This window comes from Nothobranchius furzeri, chromosome 19 (genome assembly GCF_043380555.1).
Source record: "Nothobranchius furzeri strain GRZ-AD chromosome 19, NfurGRZ-RIMD1, whole genome shotgun sequence".
In the NCBI taxonomy this organism is placed as follows: Eukaryota; Metazoa; Chordata; class Actinopteri; order Cyprinodontiformes; family Nothobranchiidae; genus Nothobranchius; species Nothobranchius furzeri.
The window spans coordinates 11,274,706-11,294,310 of NC_091759.1; the positions used below are offsets into that span (position 1 = coordinate 11,274,706).

General features: G+C 43.2%; 1 protein-coding gene across 2 annotated transcripts; it reads right to left on the reverse strand.

The window, feature by feature from the left end:
* Window positions 1-1,196: 1,196 nt before the first annotated feature.
* Window positions 1,197-17,787, reverse strand: atf6b (activating transcription factor 6 beta). 2 transcript variants are annotated; one of them, XM_015973366.3, is made up of 17 exons: window positions 17,529-17,787; window positions 14,896-14,975; window positions 11,070-11,151; window positions 10,614-10,673; window positions 10,458-10,534; window positions 10,188-10,377; window positions 9,451-9,615; window positions 9,222-9,379; window positions 8,842-9,021; window positions 7,914-7,996; window positions 7,279-7,479; window positions 6,937-7,044; window positions 4,034-4,133; window positions 3,785-3,852; window positions 1,899-1,998; window positions 1,719-1,803; window positions 1,197-1,635 (listed from the first exon to the last, which is right to left on the reverse strand). In XM_015973366.3, exons 1-17 carry the CDS (start codon window positions 17,599-17,601, stop codon window positions 1,337-1,339), a joined length of 2,109 nt encoding a protein of 702 aa, XP_015828852.3. In that variant the 5' UTR covers window positions 17,602-17,787; the 3' UTR covers window positions 1,197-1,336. The 2 variants fall into 2 exon arrangements, with proteins under 2 accessions (XP_015828852.3, XP_015828851.3); XM_015973365.3 differs by having other exon boundaries at window positions 3,785-3,855.
* Between the last annotated feature and the right edge of the window lie 1,818 nt (window positions 17,788-19,605).

Sequence of the window (19,605 nt, forward strand, 5' to 3'; positions counted from 1 at the left end):
CATAAAAAGTCACTATAGAGCGGTGAAGTCGACTAGTGACTAGTTCATACAACCCCTACTGCTCCCCAGAGTGTTCTGCAGCATAATCAGCACGTTCTCTTTGAACTTGATATCAAATTTTCGCCTCCTCTTCGTCTCCGCACGGTTAGTTACCCTCGCGGTCTATCACTGGCAAATCAAAAGTGAGACGATGACACAACCACCCCCCGTACTTGCTTGTTACCACATTCCACCCGGCCACAATAAAAAACCAGCCATTATTAACCTCCGCCGACTCCGACACCGGCCAACATATGATACCCGGCCGTTAATTGAATACAGGCTAATATTAGAGGATTTACGGTATATTTAATTATAGACTCACCAACAAGTTTGACTCCAGACAAATTTTACTGTTCATTTACACTCAATAATAAAAATGATGAACATAAAACATTTACATCGGTTTTGTTTCTCATCTTGGCATTTTTGTACAAAAAAGTAACAAAATTCAACTGTATATAAAACAAAATTTCTTCTTTTTCACTCTGACCAGACTTTAGCAATGAAGCAAACTTTAAAAAAAAAATCTATTTTACATTTGAGGAAATGCAACATTTTCATCAACGTTTCATTTCGTCAAGCGCAAATTCAAAGCTGCACTACGAGCTTCCCTCAAGTCCGAAAACAGGCATACTCCGGCATCCCTGTCAGCTCTGGAGTCACGTCTGCCACGTAGAGCCGATATACAGAAATATTTACATCCGAAACAAGGAAATGACTAAATTCATTATTTGTTATGATGCAGAATCATTTGTGAGGTGGATTTATGTCTGATTATCAAAACAATTTTATTTTAGCTCTTAAAATTTTTTTACACCAAATGCTGAAAAAAAAAAACAGTTTTGGATTGAGGAAACTTCATTTTTCAGGTGATAATCGCGTTTTTTTCTAAAATCAAACAAACAAGTTCTCATACCGTAAAGTTTCATAGATATTAATTATGTACAATCATACAGAATATACATCTGACTTCAGCAGAACAGGTGTGAGAAGCTGGCTGGTCCACGCAACAAAAACATAAAATATTTTAAAATTTTTTGACATTAAACAGAAAAAAAATTACAATTTGTTTTTAATTTTTTTACTTTTTGTTGTGAAAAGAAATATAAATATGAAAAATATGACAAACCAAATATCTACACTGCTATTTACAAGTATTAAATAATAAATGATGAATAAAAGCAGCTTTTTCTCTGAATCTCATCATCTGTAACTGCTTCTACGTCTGAATAAAATAAAATAACTTCTTGTTACTTTTTGATTTTTAGTGCAACCTTCAACCATCACCGCCTCTTCAGACATCTTGAGCCTGACTGATCAGGTACTCCGGGGCGGGTAATGGCTGCCGTCGAGGGGATGGTGATGACGAGGAGGCCGGTGAGGAGGAGTGGTGTTGCTGGTGGCGTCCTCGGAGGGAGGTGTTGTTGATGTGGTGATGGTGGCCGTTGTGCTGGGAGGAGGGGGGAGGTGGAGTCGGGTCACGTAGAGATGGAGGGACGGCGGACGACTTGATGGCGACGATTCGGGTGTCCATGACCTCGCAGTCGACCTGCATCATTATCTCATAGCCCTGAGACGAGTTGTACAGACTCTCTGAGGAGGAAGAGGAACAACGTTAAACTACTAGTCGCCATTTCTCTTCTTTTCAAAATAATGGACTTTCCTCGTGGACTCACCGTTAACGGCCATGGCAGGCATCACCAGAGACATCTTGGGCCGGCTGGTTTTGTTGTGGCTGATAGCAGGAAGCAGCAGGTGGTCCTAGGAAAACAAACACGTTCATAATTCCGCCCGAGTTTAAAACATTAGCATCACTTTGTGGCTGAATCTGATCTAAAATCGTCGTGTTTTCGTACCCGCCTGAAGGAGACGACGTAGAAGGTGTCCTCTCGGCGGTCGATGGCATCCAGGAAGTCGCTGTAGGTGACCTCAGGACCAGGAAAGACCTTCAGCTGACTGTAGAAGATGTAGAAAATCCTCTAAATCAATCTGTGTGCTGGGTTAAACGATCAGTTTTGATGAAGTAAATAAGGAAATGACATGACTGACTTCAGTAAATACATCTTCACCCCTAAAAGGAATTGGTTATTATCCTAATATTAGAGCAGATTAGATTTGAGCCAATTATCTGCACATTTCAGCTATTTTAATATCTGATATTACTAATTCCAGTTTTGGTTCTTTTTTAAAACACAGATAAGGTTTTTCTTTAGCTCACTGACGTTTCGTCTGCCGACTGCAAAACTTCCTCAGAGCTGACGCTGATGGTGGCGTCACTTCCTACTCCGTTTATCTGCGGGCAGCAGAGGACGTTGTCGCCCTCTGCTGCCCGCTCTCCCCTCTCCGACGATGCAGTCCCATGCGTGATCCAACGTGTAAACTCCATCGTGTCTGTTCATGGTCCCACATCCACGTCTCCTCATCTCTATAGCTTCTTTTATCCATCTTTTGTGTTTCTGTTGTTCGGTGGTTATGATCCGTGTGCTGTCCCAGTCCATTACATGGTTTTCTCTTGTGCAGTGGTCTGTTACGACTGACCTTTTTATTGTACTTTCTGCTTCTTTTGCTGCTCTTGTGTGTCTTTGACTTGTTTCTTTCTCACACTCCTTTCTATGTTCTATTGTCCGTGTGTTAGGTTGGCGTCCGGTTTCTCCTATGTATGTTTTATTGCAGAGTTCGCATGGGATTTCTTAAATGACTCCACATTTTTTGTCCAGCTGGTATTTTGTCTTTTGGGTGCACTAGTCTATTTCTAACTGTTGTGTATGGTTTTGTTGGTGTGTTTATGTTGTGTTTTTCATTGTTGCTCTTATTTTTTCTGTTATGCCTCTGATGTATGGTAGGGTTATCACTGGTCTTGGTTCTTGTCTTTCTGGGTTTCTGGTTCTTTGCTTTGGTTGTTCTTTTCTTTCTGTTGTTGTTTGTTGTTTTCCTTTGTTTATTGCCCATGTCGGGTATCCGCAGGTCTTTAAAGCGTATTGTATGTGTTTGTCCTCTTGTTTACGGTCTCTTTCCTCTGTTATCATGTTTGCTCGGTGATATAATGTTCTGATTACTGACATTTTGTGTATGGTGGGGTGTTCTGATGTCCATAATAGATATTGGTCTGTGTGTGTTGGTTTCCTGTATGAGTTTATGTTTAGGGTCCCGTCGGCCTGCCTGGTTATTTTCATGTCCATAAAAGCTATGCTGCCTTCTGTTTCTGACTCATAAGTGAACTTTATGCTGCCTGTGTCGTCGATGTTATTCAAGTGTTGTGTTAGTGTTTCTGTTTTTCCTTTTGGTATGATTTCCAGTATGTCGTCTACGTAGCATTTCCATAGTTTTATTTTGTAGTTTGGGGGGGCGGTGGCTATGGCTTTTTGTTCCAGGTCTTCCATGAAAAACTCGCGGAGGGGAGAGCAGGCAGCAGAGGGCGACAACGTCCTCTGCTGCCTGCGGATAAACGGAGTAGGAAGTGACGCCACCATCAGCGTCAGCTCTGAGGACGTTTGCAGCCACAAATGAAACAGTCAGCAAGGTAAAGAGAAACCTTTTCTGTGTTTTAAAAAAGAACCAAAAATGGAATTAGAAGTCAAACACAACAAGAACGAACCAAATCTGATGTTACATTTTAAACCTTTGACACCCCTCTGCTGTCGCCTCCTGTAATTGACTCCTTCTAAAACGCGCCGCTTCAGCTCCAGCTCTAACGTTTAAGGACACGAGGAGATTTTCCTCAGCTTGGTGAAAAGTGGTTTACCTCTCGATGGAGCGATGAGACTGGATGGGCAGATATCTGGAGATGTTTGCCTTCCTCAGTTGAGCTTTCTGCTTCAGAATATTCAAATAAAGACAGAAAAGATTGAACCTAACATTACATTGCTAATAATCACTAAACTAGGAATTCATCAATGGCTAAATGAAGCTTACAGTAATTCTGTATAAAAAAATCTCACTTTTTTTTTTAAGTGTCACATTGATCCATTATTAGAGATGAAGATTCTCTCACCTGCGTGACCTTTGCCTTCTTGGCGACCTTTGCTTTTCCTCCAGACTTCTTCCGGTCGATCTGATGTCGATGAACCCAACCTCTCAGCTCATCAGCGAGCCTGAAAACACACCGAGGTCAGATGAGGAGCCAGCAGATCCAAGATTAAATGGAACAATTCTTGTTCTGGTTCACAGTGACCAAACAGATTCGGATCTTCCCAAACAGGAAGCCATGGATGACATCAGAGGTCCAGGCTCTAATCAGAGCCCGCGATGTTGCCTTCAAGTCAGGCGACAGCAACCTGTACCGCACAGCCAGGACTAGTCTGAGGAGGAGCATTCGCCAGGCAAGAGAGCCTACAGGAGGAAAACAGAAGACCTCTTCCCCCACAACCCCCAGCAGACGTGGAAGTGGATCCAGACTCTGACCAGCTACAGAGGACACACTCCGTCCAACACTGGCAGCAGTAGAACACAGGCAGAGGAGCTAAACAACTTCTTTGCTCATTTCGAAACCACTGCCCACCCACTTTATTGTTTATTTATTAAAATTATTCCCACCCCCAAAAAAATCTTCCATAAAGCTTAACTGATTATCGACCGGTGGCCCTCACACCTGTAATCACAAAGTGTCTTGAGCGACTTATCTCCAACCACATCCAAACCTGCGTCCCCACCTCCTTGGACCCCTTCCGGGGAAACAGATCAACAGAGGACGCCATCTATGGCGCGGTATGGGGGCCAAAATTAAGACTACTGCCCAGCAGCAGGAGGCTGTATAAATTCTGAAGCAAACTACTGATCTGATTAATGATAAGCTGGTGCCGGTAACTGAGAGGCTGGCGCTGCTTACTGAGGAATAGCACCTTTACCGGCGTTACTACTAGAAACAATAGGGACCAGCAGCCCTCGGCTGGTCATTGACTGGTTCACACACTCCCTCTGCTGTCTATTAGCATGGATAGGCTAGCGTTAGCCTGGATTGACTGGTGTTAGCATTGGAGAGGCTAGCCATTAGCGTGCCTAGGCTGGCCAGTAGCTGGATTTCCTACCCCCTTGACAGACCATTAGCATGAATAGGCTGGCGTTAGCATCAGAGAGGCTAGCCATTAGCATGCCTTGGCTGGCTACTAGCTGACTAGTGACTCTCCGAGACATGCTAATGGCTAGCCTCTCCATGCTAATGCCAGCCTATCCATGCTTAAAGTCCTTCAAGGGGGTAGTAAATCCAGCTAGTGGCCACCCTAGGCACGCTAATGGCTAGCCTCTCCAATGCTAACACCAGCCTATCCATGCTAATGGTCCGTCGAGGAGGTAGGAAATCCAGCTAGTGGCCCGCCTAGGCACGCTAATGGCTAGCCTCTCCAATGCTAACACCAGCCTGTCCAGGCTAACGCTAGCCTATCTATGCTAATAGACATCAGAGGGAGTGTTTGAACCAGTCAATGACCAGCCGAGGGCTGCTAGTCCCTAGCGTATCTAGTAATAGCACCGGAAATGGTGCTATTCCTCAGTAAGCAGCGCCAGCCTCTCAGTTACCGGCGCCAGCTTATCATTAATCAGATCAGTAGTTTGCTTCGGAATATATATAGCCTCCTGCTGCTGGGCAGTAGTCTGAATTTTGGCCCCCATACCGCGCCATACGCCATCGCCCTGACGCTACACACTACACTGAGCCACCTAGTGGCCAGGGGAAGCTACGTCAGGATGCTCTTTGTTGATTTCAGCTCCGCCTTCAATACCAGCATCCCGGACATTCTTATCTCAAAACTGCGGAGCCTTCAGATCCCTCCCTCCACCTGCCGCTGGATAAAAGACGTTCTCACAAATCGTCCACAGAATGTCAAACTTTGCCCCCACCTTTCCTCCTCCATCCTGCTCTCCTCAGGGCTGTGTGCTGAGCCCCCTACTGTACACGTCAGAATGTACCGCACCCCACCCATCCACGGCCATCTTCAAGTTTGCTGACGACACCACCGCGGTCGGCCTCATCACAGACGGAGACGAGGCAGCGTACCGGGCAGAGGTCACTAATCTGTCAAGGTGGTGCTCAGACAACAACCTCACTCTAAATGTACAAAAAACTCATCCTGGATTTCAGGAGGCACAGTCTCACACACGCCCCTCTCCTCATAAGTGGAGAGCGCGTGGACCGGGTCCCGTCCATCAGGTTCCTTAGCACCACCATCTCTGCTGACCTGTCCTGGTCTGCCAACACCACAGCTCTGGTTAAAAAGGCTCAGCAGCGGCTGCACTTTCTCCGGGTCTTGAGAAGGTGTGGCCTGGATCAGAAGCTGCTGCTGCTGCTGGCTTTCTACCACTGCTCCGTGGAGAGCACCTTCACCTACTCTCTGTGTGGTGTCCAGGCTCCACAGCTGAGGACAGGAAGGCTGTGCAGAGGAGAAACATCGCCCAGAGGATTACTGGCTGCACCCTGCCATCCCTCGAGGCCATCTCCAGAACCCGCTGCCTGAAGAGAACCGCTGCTATCCTCCGTGACCCCACCCACCCTGCCCACTGCCTGTTTGACCTGTTGCCCTCAGAGCGCCGCTACAGGCCAGCTAAATCACATACCACCAGACTTTACAACAACTTTTTCCCTTGGGCCATCAGAACATTCAACCCCCCACACCCCTGTCAGGAATGTGGATTAATCTGTGTCCAAATCCTTGTAAACTGTTGTTTTAGCAGACCTGAATCACTGGTTCGCACTGCACTTTCTTGGTGTTCTGCTCAATGTTTTTAAATGGTTTTTAGTCCTCTATTTTCTAATATATTTATTGTCTTGTGCACTGTTGATAGTGCACCATCCGAAATGTAATTGCCACAGGCAATTACAAATAAAGTCTATTCTATTCTAGACTGGTACGAGCCAGAGAGGAGGCGTCGAGCCTGAGACGTTTGAGCTGCTTTTAAACCGACCTGAGCGACTCGGAGCGGTTGAACTGTCTGCAGTCTGAAGAGGTGAAATAACGATCGATGCCCTGCAGAGCCAGGTCCTTCACGTCGCTGAACAGATCACTCAGGTTCCTGCAGAACAACAACAAACAATAGCAGTAAAAGTATTCAGTACGCTCTCCTCGGCTGAGGCTGAAATTCCCAGAACGCAGCCAACGAGTCTCCTGCAGAGAAACTCTTTGTTCCACCTGACAGGAAGTGAGTGACGACTCGAGCCGAAGAGCCGGCTCTGTTGAGCTGTTCCAAGATCAAAGTGCCAGACGTGTTCATTTCTTGTGAGGAATGCCGTAAAGCAATCCGTCTCACCTGAACTGGAGAGACTCTGGAGAGTATCTCTCCACATCTTCTCTCTTCCATCGCTCGTCTCCTCCATCCTCCTCCGTCTTGTCCTCCGCTTTGCTGAGAGGCTCATCCAACACCTGCTGCTGTTTGACCTCCAGCAGACGCCGACCAGAGAACGGCACCACGTCTTCCTGCAGACCCACCGACAGCTTCCTGTCCGTGATGCTGCACAGATAAAATCCAGTTCTGTTCACTAGTTCACCACTAGGGGGCCGCCGCTCCTTCAGTCACGGCTCATCCTCCATGTTTATTGAATTTGTGCATCAGTAACGTAAAGTTTCGAGTTTGCTTTTTCAAAATTGCTTTATTAAATAAAATATTTCAAAATCAGCTCAAAATCCTTTTAATTGCATCCCTCAGCCCTAATAATCATAAATATAATCGTATCAACTTAGTTCTAGACGTTTAAAATGACTTTTGACAAACAAGCACATCATGTTGATTCATTTATTATGAAGAAGTTAAATGAAACTATTCACATTTCAGAGGTTAGAGCACCTTGCTTTTAAAAATAAATAATTTCCCTGAAATCCAAGAATTTCAAAAACAGTTACAATGAAGAACAAAACTAAGCCCCTGAGAAGCTGTGAGATGTTTACCTGACGGGTCCGAAGCTGAAGGTCATGAACAGCAGGACGGCCATGACACACACGGCTCTCTTGTTGCTCGCCGAGTCGCCGCTCTGAAACAAACACAAGAACACCGAATTTCAGGAGAGTTTTGGTCATATTTGCACTAAACGTGTTTAATTAGGTGAACATGTGTGTTTTACTGAGGCCCGTGTAATAGAGAGTTTGCCTTCAGATTCCTAACATGGAGTTTTACACGTTTAACTGATTTCTTTTGTGTTTCCTGATCTTCAACCTTCAGAACTCGTCTCTCCAGTTTTCCCTCAGTTCAATTCAATTCAAGTTTATTTATATAGCGCCAAATCACGACAAGAGTCGTCTCAAGGCATTTCACATAATAAACATTCCAATCCAGGTCAGTTCTTTAAGCCAATCAGAAATAATGTTTCCTGTAAGGAACCCAGCGAATTGCATCAGGTCACTGACTAGTGTCAGTGACTATACAGCAATCCTCATACTAAGCAAGCATACAGCGACAGTGGAGAGGAAAACTCCCTTTTAACAGGAAGAAACCTCCAGAGGATCCTGGCTCAGTATAAGCAGCCATCCTCCACGACTCACTGGGGATCGAGAAGACAGACACACACACACACACACACACACGCACACACACACACACACACACACACACGCACACACACACACACACACACGCACACACACACACACACACACAAAGACAAAGTAATGTGTCTATAGTTATATTGTGATTTCTTAGTAAGTATTCTATTTGGTGAGAGATAAACTTTATTGTATTTATCCTTGTGGATCTATAATTAAACGGGTAAACTAGTAGTAGCACATCCAACGTCAAGGATGTGCTAATTCAGTAATGAATCTTCTCACTTCATCGGTTTGTTTTTAGCTACATGAACAAGCAGCGCTCGCCATCTCTCACCTCCTTCCCAGTCAGCCTCTCCCGGAGCGCCTGGTTCTCCCTCCGGAGTCTCTCGTTCTCCTGCTGGGCCTCCCTCAGCAGAGCCTCCAGGTTCTGCAGGTACTCCTTCTTCTTCTTCCTGGACTGGCAGGCGGACTCTCGGTTTTTGATCATCCTCTGCTGCCGCTTCAGCACCTTCATCTGCAACAGCAGGAGGAACAACAAACATGTCTGAAGGTGGCAACCAGTCGAAAAGGATGAAGGCTGAGGTTGCAGGTGGATGATGTCATCACATCAGATAAAAAAATAAGATGTTTGAAGAGCGAAGAGCGAGGAATTGTGGGTAATTTCAATCCGAGCTATTCCTAAACTCCACAAGTCCTTGCGCCCAGCCTGCTTACATCAATGTCGTTGGAGTTGTTGCCGGGCAACGGCGTGGTTGCCGGGACGATGGGTTTGCTGGTGGGGGTGGAGCAGTGCTGGGGGACGCTGGGAGAGACGGGCTCCATTTTAACGATGGCGGGGGCTGAGCTGAGGCAGACGGATGGAGAGAGGACGACTGCAGGAGGAAACAACAGATCAGAGGAGGAGGAGGAACATTTAATAAATCAATAAATATTATTCTCCTACCGGGCCGGGTCTGGTCCATGGGAGGGAGGCTCTGCAGGATGAGGGTCTTGGCTGGTGTGGGGTTCTGGGTGATGGGGAGGGTGGCGACGCAAACGGGCCGGGGCTGGATGGGAGGTTTGGTGCTCAGGATGCTGCTGGCCTTCTTCGTTGTAGAACTGGTCAAAACTGAAACAGAAAACATGAACAGACCCATTTCGAGACGAGAGCACTAAAACATGTTCACTCCTGAACATTCAGCAGAACCTACAACACGTATGCTAAGCAGGTCACAAGTGTGCAAAAATAAACAAACCAGTTTCCTCCTGGAATCATTTTGCATCTTCCCAGAATCAGTCCTGCACTCAGCTCGTCACCAAGCCCCAATAAACAATATTCTATTCATTTATCATGTCTGATATTAAATAATAAACTAATGAAGCTGTAGAGAAAGAATCGGCTTCGGACCGACTTCCTGTTTTGTTTCATGAGATTATGTAACCAGGTTGGTAAAAACATCATCAAAAACTGGTGGACGTGGCTAAAAGAAACCTCCTGTTTCAGGTCACACCCCACCAGAAGTTCCCACACTCAGGCAGCTCCGCCTCCTTTGTCTCTGGGGGGCCCCGGGGTCTCGGTACAGGACAGCTGCTCAGGTGAGGGGTGGGACGAGGCTGACTGGTAAACTGAGAGCTCTCCTTTCAGGTGGGCTCAGGCAGCAACGTGCTAACGATAAACCGCAGGGGTAGGCGTTAGCGTACCTGTAGCTTGTGTCTGGATGACAGCTGGGACAGATGTTTGCAGCTGGGACTGTATGACTGTAGGTATCAGGTTCTGCACTGGGGGTACGGCCGTCGTTGCCACGGTTACCTCCGTTGTCTCCAGGGGAGGAGACAGTACGTCTCCGTACATGTAGGGAGGAGTCGGAGGGTTTTCGCCTTTGACTGTAACCTGAGAAGTGAAAACCACACGTTACTTCGTCTGGATCGGGCCTCGCTTCTCCTCACAGAGGAACAAGCCCAGCAACACACCTGTAGGTCCGATAAGCCGGAACAGTCGGAGTCTAACGATGAAGCAGGAGAGGGGGGTTCTGCTTTCACCTGGAACACTGGACACAAACAAACAAACAAACAAACATCAAACAGATGAGAAGTAACAAAGACGCTTTAGCTGGATGATCTACTCACACATCTCCACCGGTAACGGCTCCGTTATCGTCATCTCACTTTTCATCACTGAAGCGTTTCCTAAACACAAAACAGAGAAAACAAGAGGAGAGACGTGTCATGATGAATAATAAAATAAAACAATAATGATTAGTTTCTAACACTATATTAGAATTATAAAAAGCCTAATCCCAGTGTAGCAACTACAATAATAATAACAGGAATAAACTTTATTTTTGTTCAAATTGCAATTTCCATGATCACAAAAGCAGATGTATTCAAACAAACCCTGAAAACTATTCAAAACCTGTGTTTGTAACCCATCTTCATCATGTTTTTATTTTGCTCTGATGAGCCAGCGGCTTCGTGTTTCCGTGGGTTCCTCCGGCAGCATCGAGAGTCTCGTGTTGCAGAAACCAAACCCGCCGACCGCTGTGAAATAAAGCTCCGAGATGAAGAGTCGCGGCTGGCCTGTACCTGTGAGAAGGTTGTCGTCAAGGTGTCGCCATGGCGACGTGCGGTTGTCAGGATCGAGGGTGAGCACGAGGTCATTGTCCAACTATGAAGACACACAAAGAGAGAAGAGAATGACGCCTTCGTGGGAAAAATAAATAAATCAGTTTCAGATCTAAATAACACTAATGGTGTTTTTCTAGAACATCTACAGGTACTTAACGGTACCAATTTTCGATACTTTTGAGTGTTTATTATTTTAATTCTCTTTTATAATTAAATATATGTTTTTCTCAATATATAACAATATTTGATAAATATCACGATAAACAACATACAACTGTTTGTATTTTAACATCGTCCTTGTAGTTTTATAAGCTGATAATTAAACTGAAGCAAACATCTTTACTGTGAACTAAATTTACTGTGTATCTTCATTCCTTTTGCCGTCTTTTTTCAATTGATTTTTCCTACTGGGAAGTTAGAATTTCCGAGGAGAAAGCGAACGCACCATTAGCTGATAACAATGGTAGCAATGGAAGCTAACATATCAAGCTAACGTTATCTTAAACAGTTTATTTAGCTGCTGGAGCAGATTAAAACGATGATGCCTCACACTTAGATCGTTGTCACTGGTTTCGTCTTCACCCGTCGCATTTAGTAAAGTGAAGCCAAACTTTAGAGCGCGTTCATGTTCTTCTAGTCGGGAATTCGGAGTTCCGAGGAGAAAGCGAACGCACCATTAGCGAAACGGAAGCTAACATATCAAGCTAATTATATTTCCCTACCGGAGCAGATTAAGATGAGGATGTCTCACTTAGATCATTGTCTGTCGCTGGTTTCATCATCACCCAGTTACCCATCACATTTAGTGAAGTGGACCCAAGCGTTAGCGTGCGTTCTTTCTACCATGCTGCTCTGTTTACAACTCACTCGCAGGGACCGACGACATAACGCTCTTGCGCATGTGCAGCTGTCTTGGCAAGTTCTCGTTATGATGGACGGGTACCGAAACGAGGCACCGTTTGAAATGACGTGAATCGGTGCTCGGTCGGTACTATGGAATTCGGTCGGTACCTTAAAAAGTACCGAATTCGGTACCCAACCCTATCGACAGGTAACATCTACAGGTAACATCTACAGGTAACATCAGGTGAGCTGCTGCTGGATGCTCGTTAAAACGCTCCTGAAACCAAATGTTTGTGCAGCAGAGCTGTTTAATTAGCAGAGTCACCTCGCAGCACAAAGGCGTCTCCTCCTCTCGTGTGAGGTCAAGTTTTCAGACTCAGCAACTAAACATTCATTCGCTGAGCTTACATCATGATCATCTTCTGCGTAAAATCTACAAACAGGATACCTGAACAGCTTCAGTTTAGAGAAACAACAACTAATGTCCGACCAGACGGAAAAGCTGACGGCATCAAGAACTCCACCCAGCATAACGTTTCAAATTAAAATGATGATAAAAATGAAGATGTACAAAAACTGGTCGTGTGTTCAGAATCAGTCTAAATTATAGGTGCTCAGCCCTGGTCCTGGAGGAACACCATCCAGCATGTTTTAGCAGTTTCTCTGCTCCAACACACTTTATTCAAATGGTTCAATCACCTGTTCAGCCTGCTAATCACCTGCTGATTAAACCAGGTGTGTTGGAGCAGAGAAACAACTAAAACATGCTGGAGGGTTTTCCTCCAGGACCAGGTTACAGATTATTATTTCCTCTTTTTTGAGGTCCATGAATGCATCATTGTCATGAAACATAAAAAGAAATGATGTATTTTAGGGATGCACCGATGGATCGGCATTTGATCCCAATCGGCCGATAGCGCCCTTATCGGTTTTGATCGGAGTTTTCAAAATAGATCAAAGCAGACCGATCAGGTAGGGTTGTAGATCAAAGCAGACCGATCAGGTAGGGTTGTCACGGTAACCGGTGTAGCGGTAAACCCCGGTAAAAAAAAAAGTTAATAATAATAACCGTCTTGTTTAAAAAAAAAACTATATTATCTCGGTGGGTTTACAGTGGCTGCGGTGTAGGCGCGGTGACCCTTACCAGCCACCGTATCATCTGCTGAAGTTGCCGGTGGCACATGCGCACTTTCTTGTTTACAACCAAAACTTTCTTGAAGCTAAAGCTGAAATAATGGCCAAAGGAGGAGACGGCAGCGCTCAGGAGGACATTTATTATCCCTCAAAGAAGACAAAGTGGGAAGTACGGGCATCTTTTGGATATTTGAAGAATGCCGAGGGACAGTTGATAGAAGACGGCTATCCTGTTTGCAGCACGTGCAGAAAAAGTGTCTGTGAAAGGCAGCAACGCTTCAAATCTCATGACACATCTGCGTGACCATCACCCACAACTCTACAGTCAACGCAAGGCAAGCTAACGTTAGCATTTTAGCTAAAATGCGTGATCCGAGGATTTGGGTTGAGGGAGAATGCAACGAGTCGCTACATAAAGCAGCCGCAGCGCCGCTACCTGCATATAAACTGTGTTGCGGACACCCCCATGTTGAAATGACGCTATGCATTACGGGGCTCCCAGGGGCAGATAAGAGTTGGTCTCTCTCCGAGAATAATTATGAATTTAACAACGATTACTGCCTGATGACATTTTCCCACATCTGCAAAGCTCACTGGAAGGACACAAACCGAGGACAACATTTTCCTGATATAGGGTTTATTACTCAAGTAAGGGTAAAAAAGTATCTGATTAGAAGGCTACTTGAGTACTGAGTATCATCTGGTCTAATATTTTTAAATGATGACATCAAACAGACAAAAAATAAGAAGTTATGGGCAAATATTGGTATTTTAAAGACTAAAGGGTAAAAATGTAAAAAAGTAAACAACATAATTACAAAATAACACATTTTAGGCTAAATTTAGACCCAACCTGAGGACAATATTTCCTGACATACAGGGTTTATTTAATTGTGTGAAAATGTAGCACGCTTAAAAAAAATACCGCGATAATACCGAAAACCGTGGTAATTTTGGTCACAATAACCGTGAGGTTAAATCTTCACACCGTGACAACCCTAATACAGACCATTTTAGATTAGGTTACATTTCCTTTATTCCCAGATTATGTAGTTTGTAGCACTCATTATAATGTTGTAGAAAATTCTGGCCAATCCACGTGATCGGTGTCGGTGATCAGTATCGGTGATCAGCATTCTTTGATATCGGTATCGGTGATCGGCAGCAAAAAACCTGATCGGTGCATCTCTAATGTATTTGCTAATCTGTGAAATCCTAATTAAAAGCTGTCAAATTATCCTGGTAGCTGTACTGGAACAACAACCCAGAGTTAAACAACTAGGAGCACTGAACTGGTTCTTCTAACAATAATCTCTCCTCCCTACGCTAGGCTTGTCAGTTATTTTACCCACATCGTGTCCTGCAGGTCGGTCAACAAGCACTTCCTGTTAACCAGGAAACTCCAACCAGGAAGCACCAAAAGCCACACGTGATGTGTGCAAAACAAGAAAATCCTGCAATTATCGGGTCAGTTTGACAGAGTATTTGACATTTCTGCTTACTCGTTTCCCCACAGAGGCAGATAAGGACTCGGCTCAGATGAGTCATGAATGTGGTTTCCTCAGCGTGGAACAGCTTATTCAGCCTTGAATCAAAATAACCTGCTGGTTGCTTCATGGTGACCTGACCTTGTCTTAATGTATCTAGAAAGTGGCTGAATGATTCTGCAACAATCTATCGCAGCAGCAGTGCAACATAGCTCATCTGCAAGCCAGAACTATTGAGTGCATCTTCCTGCAGGTGTGTGCTAAACAGCAGGTGTCAGCTCTACCACCTGTGAGCAGAGGGACTTTATTTGTGTTTGTACCGTTGCATCGTATTTCAGCCCACCGCCGAAGTCTCCGTCCTCTCCTTCCTCCATGCTCTCACACTGGTACAAGCAGGCATCTGCAGAAAAGACCAGATACAGACACCTCAGCAAAAAGCATAGCGACAGACTGATGAACAGAAGAACAAACGACTCGTATTAGATGCAGAAATCTGAGAACAAATCTAACAAATGCTCAGAATTTTTACATAAATTTAAAAAAATATCTATTCATTTAGTTTGATTATTAATTTAAAAAACAAAATAATAAATTTCCTGCACAATCGGTGTAATAAAAACGTGCTTTAAAAGGAAAACATCCCAACGTCATCAAATACAGATCAGAGACATTTTAATAGGGATGCACCGATACTGGTATCGGTGCCGATACCAATACCAATACCAGTATCGGTAAAAGTTAACCGATACCAGGAACAGATACCAATGCAGTTACTTGAAAATGGCTTCACTGTAACTTGTCATTTCTGTTCACCTAATATTTTAGTTTTGTGATGATTTCCATTCATATATTTTACTTTTTATCTACCTCACAGTCTTTTCCTGTTGAAAGCAGAGAAGAAAATAAAATCTGTATTCCAAATCATTGCATTTTTTGTGTGTGGTGGAAGTATCGGTATCGGTAATCGGCATCGGCGAGTACTCAGATCCAAGTATCGGTATCGTATCGGTTTGGAAAAAAGAGGTATCGGTGCATCCCTACATTTTAAGGAAGTATTTAGTGAATTTAAAGGCCAGAACAACTGTTGGGTGTTACTATAGCTCGCCCTGTTAACGTGTAACCGGCTGTGTGGGTGTTTTCAGTCATCTCTCATGTAGACACACACTAAATGGCATAGAAAGTCAAAAGAAACATAAGAACTTTCAGATCTGATCAAACACATCTGAGCTAGATTCATGCTAAGGAAACTTTATTGAGGCTCAAAAAGTTTGTCAGCAAGCAGATTTAGGGTCAGAAAATAACATCTAATATGAGGCAAAAGTCTACATGCCCTTTCTGTTTTTCCCATCATGCCCTGCATGCTCTGATGCACTCTGGACTTTGAAACTGAAATAAACATAAAACACCAGAGATTTTTATAGAGTGTGCATCCTGTTGAAGAGTGCAGTTCACTGAAGCATGCAGCTTTAACAACCCTGTGAATCTTTTGTAAAGCCAACAAATTATCAGTAAATCTTAAAAATGCGCAGAATTAAACCTGCTATTCTGATGTTTTTGTCCTCTGAAGGTTAGGTTATAGCGCTGCAATAAGTCGATCATCTAAAATCAAATGATTCTGCAAACCTTTGAATAGAAAATAAACTTTAAAAGCAAGCACTGACATTTGGTGATCGTCTCTGGTCGCAGTAGGCAAGCATGTTTGAATGTCAAATTTACCTGAAAGATTACGTAACAGAAGGTAGGATGGGTCAGAGAACCACATATGATCGTACTGAGTGAGCGTTTGCAGGAGGTGGATACAGATTTGCTTTTTAAATAAAAACACACATTTAACTGCTTGAGGAGGCTGTGAATCCGACAAAAACACCAAGCTGCAAATACGAAGAAGTCATCCACATAAAAGCCAAGTCCTGCTGAGTAAAGTGGACTCCTGCAGTCCCGTCCAAAGCTATAAACTATTTATTCCTGCAAATCACAGTTGGCGCAACTGTTCCATCACAGCCTGCAGGAGGTTCGAATCCCATCTGTTTCCTAATGAATCCCTTTTTTCTTACAGTTATTGAACTCCCGTTGTTGTGTGATGCTTTAATCGTCCACCACCTTTTCAGATCAGATGTGGACTCCACGTTTAACCTCCGTTTCATTTTTGCAATTATATTTCAGACAAATATAAATGACAGAGCTGTAATCAACAGATTCATTCTTAAATTACCTCTTAGTATGATTAGATAGCTTTGCTTGCAGAAATGAAAATACGTAGTTGACATAGGAAGGTTAAAGTTTATTTTGGTTTTCAATCATCTGTAAATTCAGCAGAAAAATGCTGCGAAATATGCAAATATTCACTGTAGAACTGCAATTACTGGTAGATTTTTTTTACTTTTATTATTCAAACTTTTACAAATCATTTATTTACTTACTTTATACTGTTTCTGATTAAGATTTACCAGGACATTATTTTATAAACATTATGTTATAGCTACTTTGGCAAATAATACCCTTGCTTTAAAAACACTAAACGAGTCTATGATGAAATACTAAAACTCCATTAGGACACACTCCACATCCTACAGGAGTATAAGTGTGAAACATGTCGCTAAAAGCTTATAAAGTGGGTACTTTCACAGACCACAACCACAGATGGTTATATAAAACGTGCAATCACGTTTCCAGCCTCTAGTGAGGATGATTAACAGGCATGTCCGGGTTTGATTAGAGGAAGCACGCTCACGTTTAACCACATGGAGGCACATGTGTCTTATATATTTAAAAGAAACTATAAAATATGGAGTTACTTGTCTCAAAAACAGGTTAAGATTTAAAAAAAAACGTTAGCTAAAGCCGCTGTAGCGCCCCTGCTAGCATCGCATCGACGCACAACCACACTAGGTTAGCTTGTGTCGCTAAATGTAGCTTTTTATTTAACTTGTAGGTTATTAAAAGGGTAACTTACCCCAGTCTTCGCTCGTCAAGAGGTTATCAGCGAAGAATCGAGTGTCCAGATCTGATAGTAAATCCGTAGCCATCGCCACAGGGCGGTGTGTTTGGAGTCTGCAGTCGGATAACAGCCGAAATAATACGGACCAGATAACGCCTCAAGCTCTAGCATTAAGCTAAAACTATAACACTGGATATCGACATCTTTAGGAATAAAATCTAACTGAAATTGTTTTTGTTCAAAACTGATATCTATATGTCCATCCACCGATCTATCGACGCTTCCTTTTGCTTTGCATTTGATAGACAAGGAAACGCATATTCCCGATAAGCACCGCCTACTTTTGAAAGAACATACAATAGTAATGAAGATACATTTGATTGACAGAAAATAAACCAATGGAATGACAGGAAGAACTCCATTGGTCAGATAGGTAGCCTATTGTTAACAGGTCTCGCAGGGCCGAGCCTTTAAAGATGTATTAGACCAATCACACACTAGTTTTTTGATTGACTGAAAAAGTTAACCAATGATCACTATTGTTGCTGAGATTGTCAGTAATTCTAGCCAATAATAAGCCATTAGAACAAAAATACTTTAGAGAATATCACGTGTATTCCAGCGTTGCTGCAAAAACAACTAGGCAGACTTGAGTGTGAAGTGTTGAAGCCCCTGTCGTAATGAAGTTATGAAGTTACAACTCATTCATTGTTTTGAACAAACTGTAAACAATAACATTGATATTCCTAGCAAGCATAAATTGAGCTTTAAGTCAATTTTATCCGAATGATTTTTTTTACCGTTTCTAAATTTAAATTGAGGATATGTTGGTGTTGAACTAGAACCTAAAAACTCTATTTTAATCCCAACAGATTGTGGTTGTCAATGAAGCTGTAAAGAAAAAATGTTTTTTGTTGTTTTGTAAACCGTAAAACTGTGGAGATTGATGAGGAGGAGAAGGTGAAGGTGAAGAGGGAACTACTTAGACTTTTGTTACAGAGTAATAACATTTTCGGTAAATTTTGTCAAAATAAAACACTATGGCACTTGGACATTATCAGCGTTAATTAAACCATCAGGATAAAACTGTCTTTTGTACATTTTTAAACTTTCCATCGTGTAATTTGATCTAAGAACGAAATGTAATCTTAAAAGAGCTTAACTTCCCCTCGTTAGGACTTCTTCACTCAACATTAAAAAAAAGAAACCAACGTTCAATTATCCAACATCCAGGTCCAGCTCCCAGAACCTCCACCAAGCTGTAAGGACAGAGTAATATGCAACCCAACCACTAAAGGGCAGTGTGACCCTGCAGGCTGATTTCAAACCCCCCCCTCTTCTTTGAACTAATCCCAGACAGATGTGAAGCCAAAAGGAGAAACTGCTCCCAGAAGCATTAATCACAGAGGAAGGTGTTGACGTCCAGCACATGACTTTATTCCCTCTTCAGGTAAATGAACCTAAACCGATGTGACGGTGTGATCCACTGAGATTTAATGATGTAAAGCTTTCAGGATTACACAGCTTTACACAAAACAGGATATTTAAATTCAGTGCAGGCTCTAGAAGTAGTACAGCAGTGCAGCTGGTGTTAAATAGTCTGACTTAAGAACGTTAAAGGACTCCAAGTTTTGACTCGCTCACTGATTTGATGGGAAATGAAGCTTTTTGATTCCTCTTCTGAGAGAAGTTTATGTGTAAATTAGCACAGCTGAGCTGTTGGAAATGACATGATGTGCACTTTGTTGTCTGGATTTATGGCTCAGACTTTAGTGATGGTTTCCTGTGGGACTCTACAGCTTTAAATCCACAGCTGACAAAAAAAGATGGAGAGACACAACATGCTATCCTCTTCTTTTTCCTCACATGTCGTTCAAATCCATCAGGCCAATGTTTATTAAGCATTTCTCTGGTTATATTTTATAAAACTGAGACGTTGTATAATTTTCCATCAGATACCATGGCTGTGTTGATTTTATATGAAAGTCATTTAAAACTATTTATGACATTTTATAATAGTGATGAAAATGTTTTTGCCCATTGTAGTTCTAACAAAACATCACACAAACCACTGGGTGGATTTAAATGATGC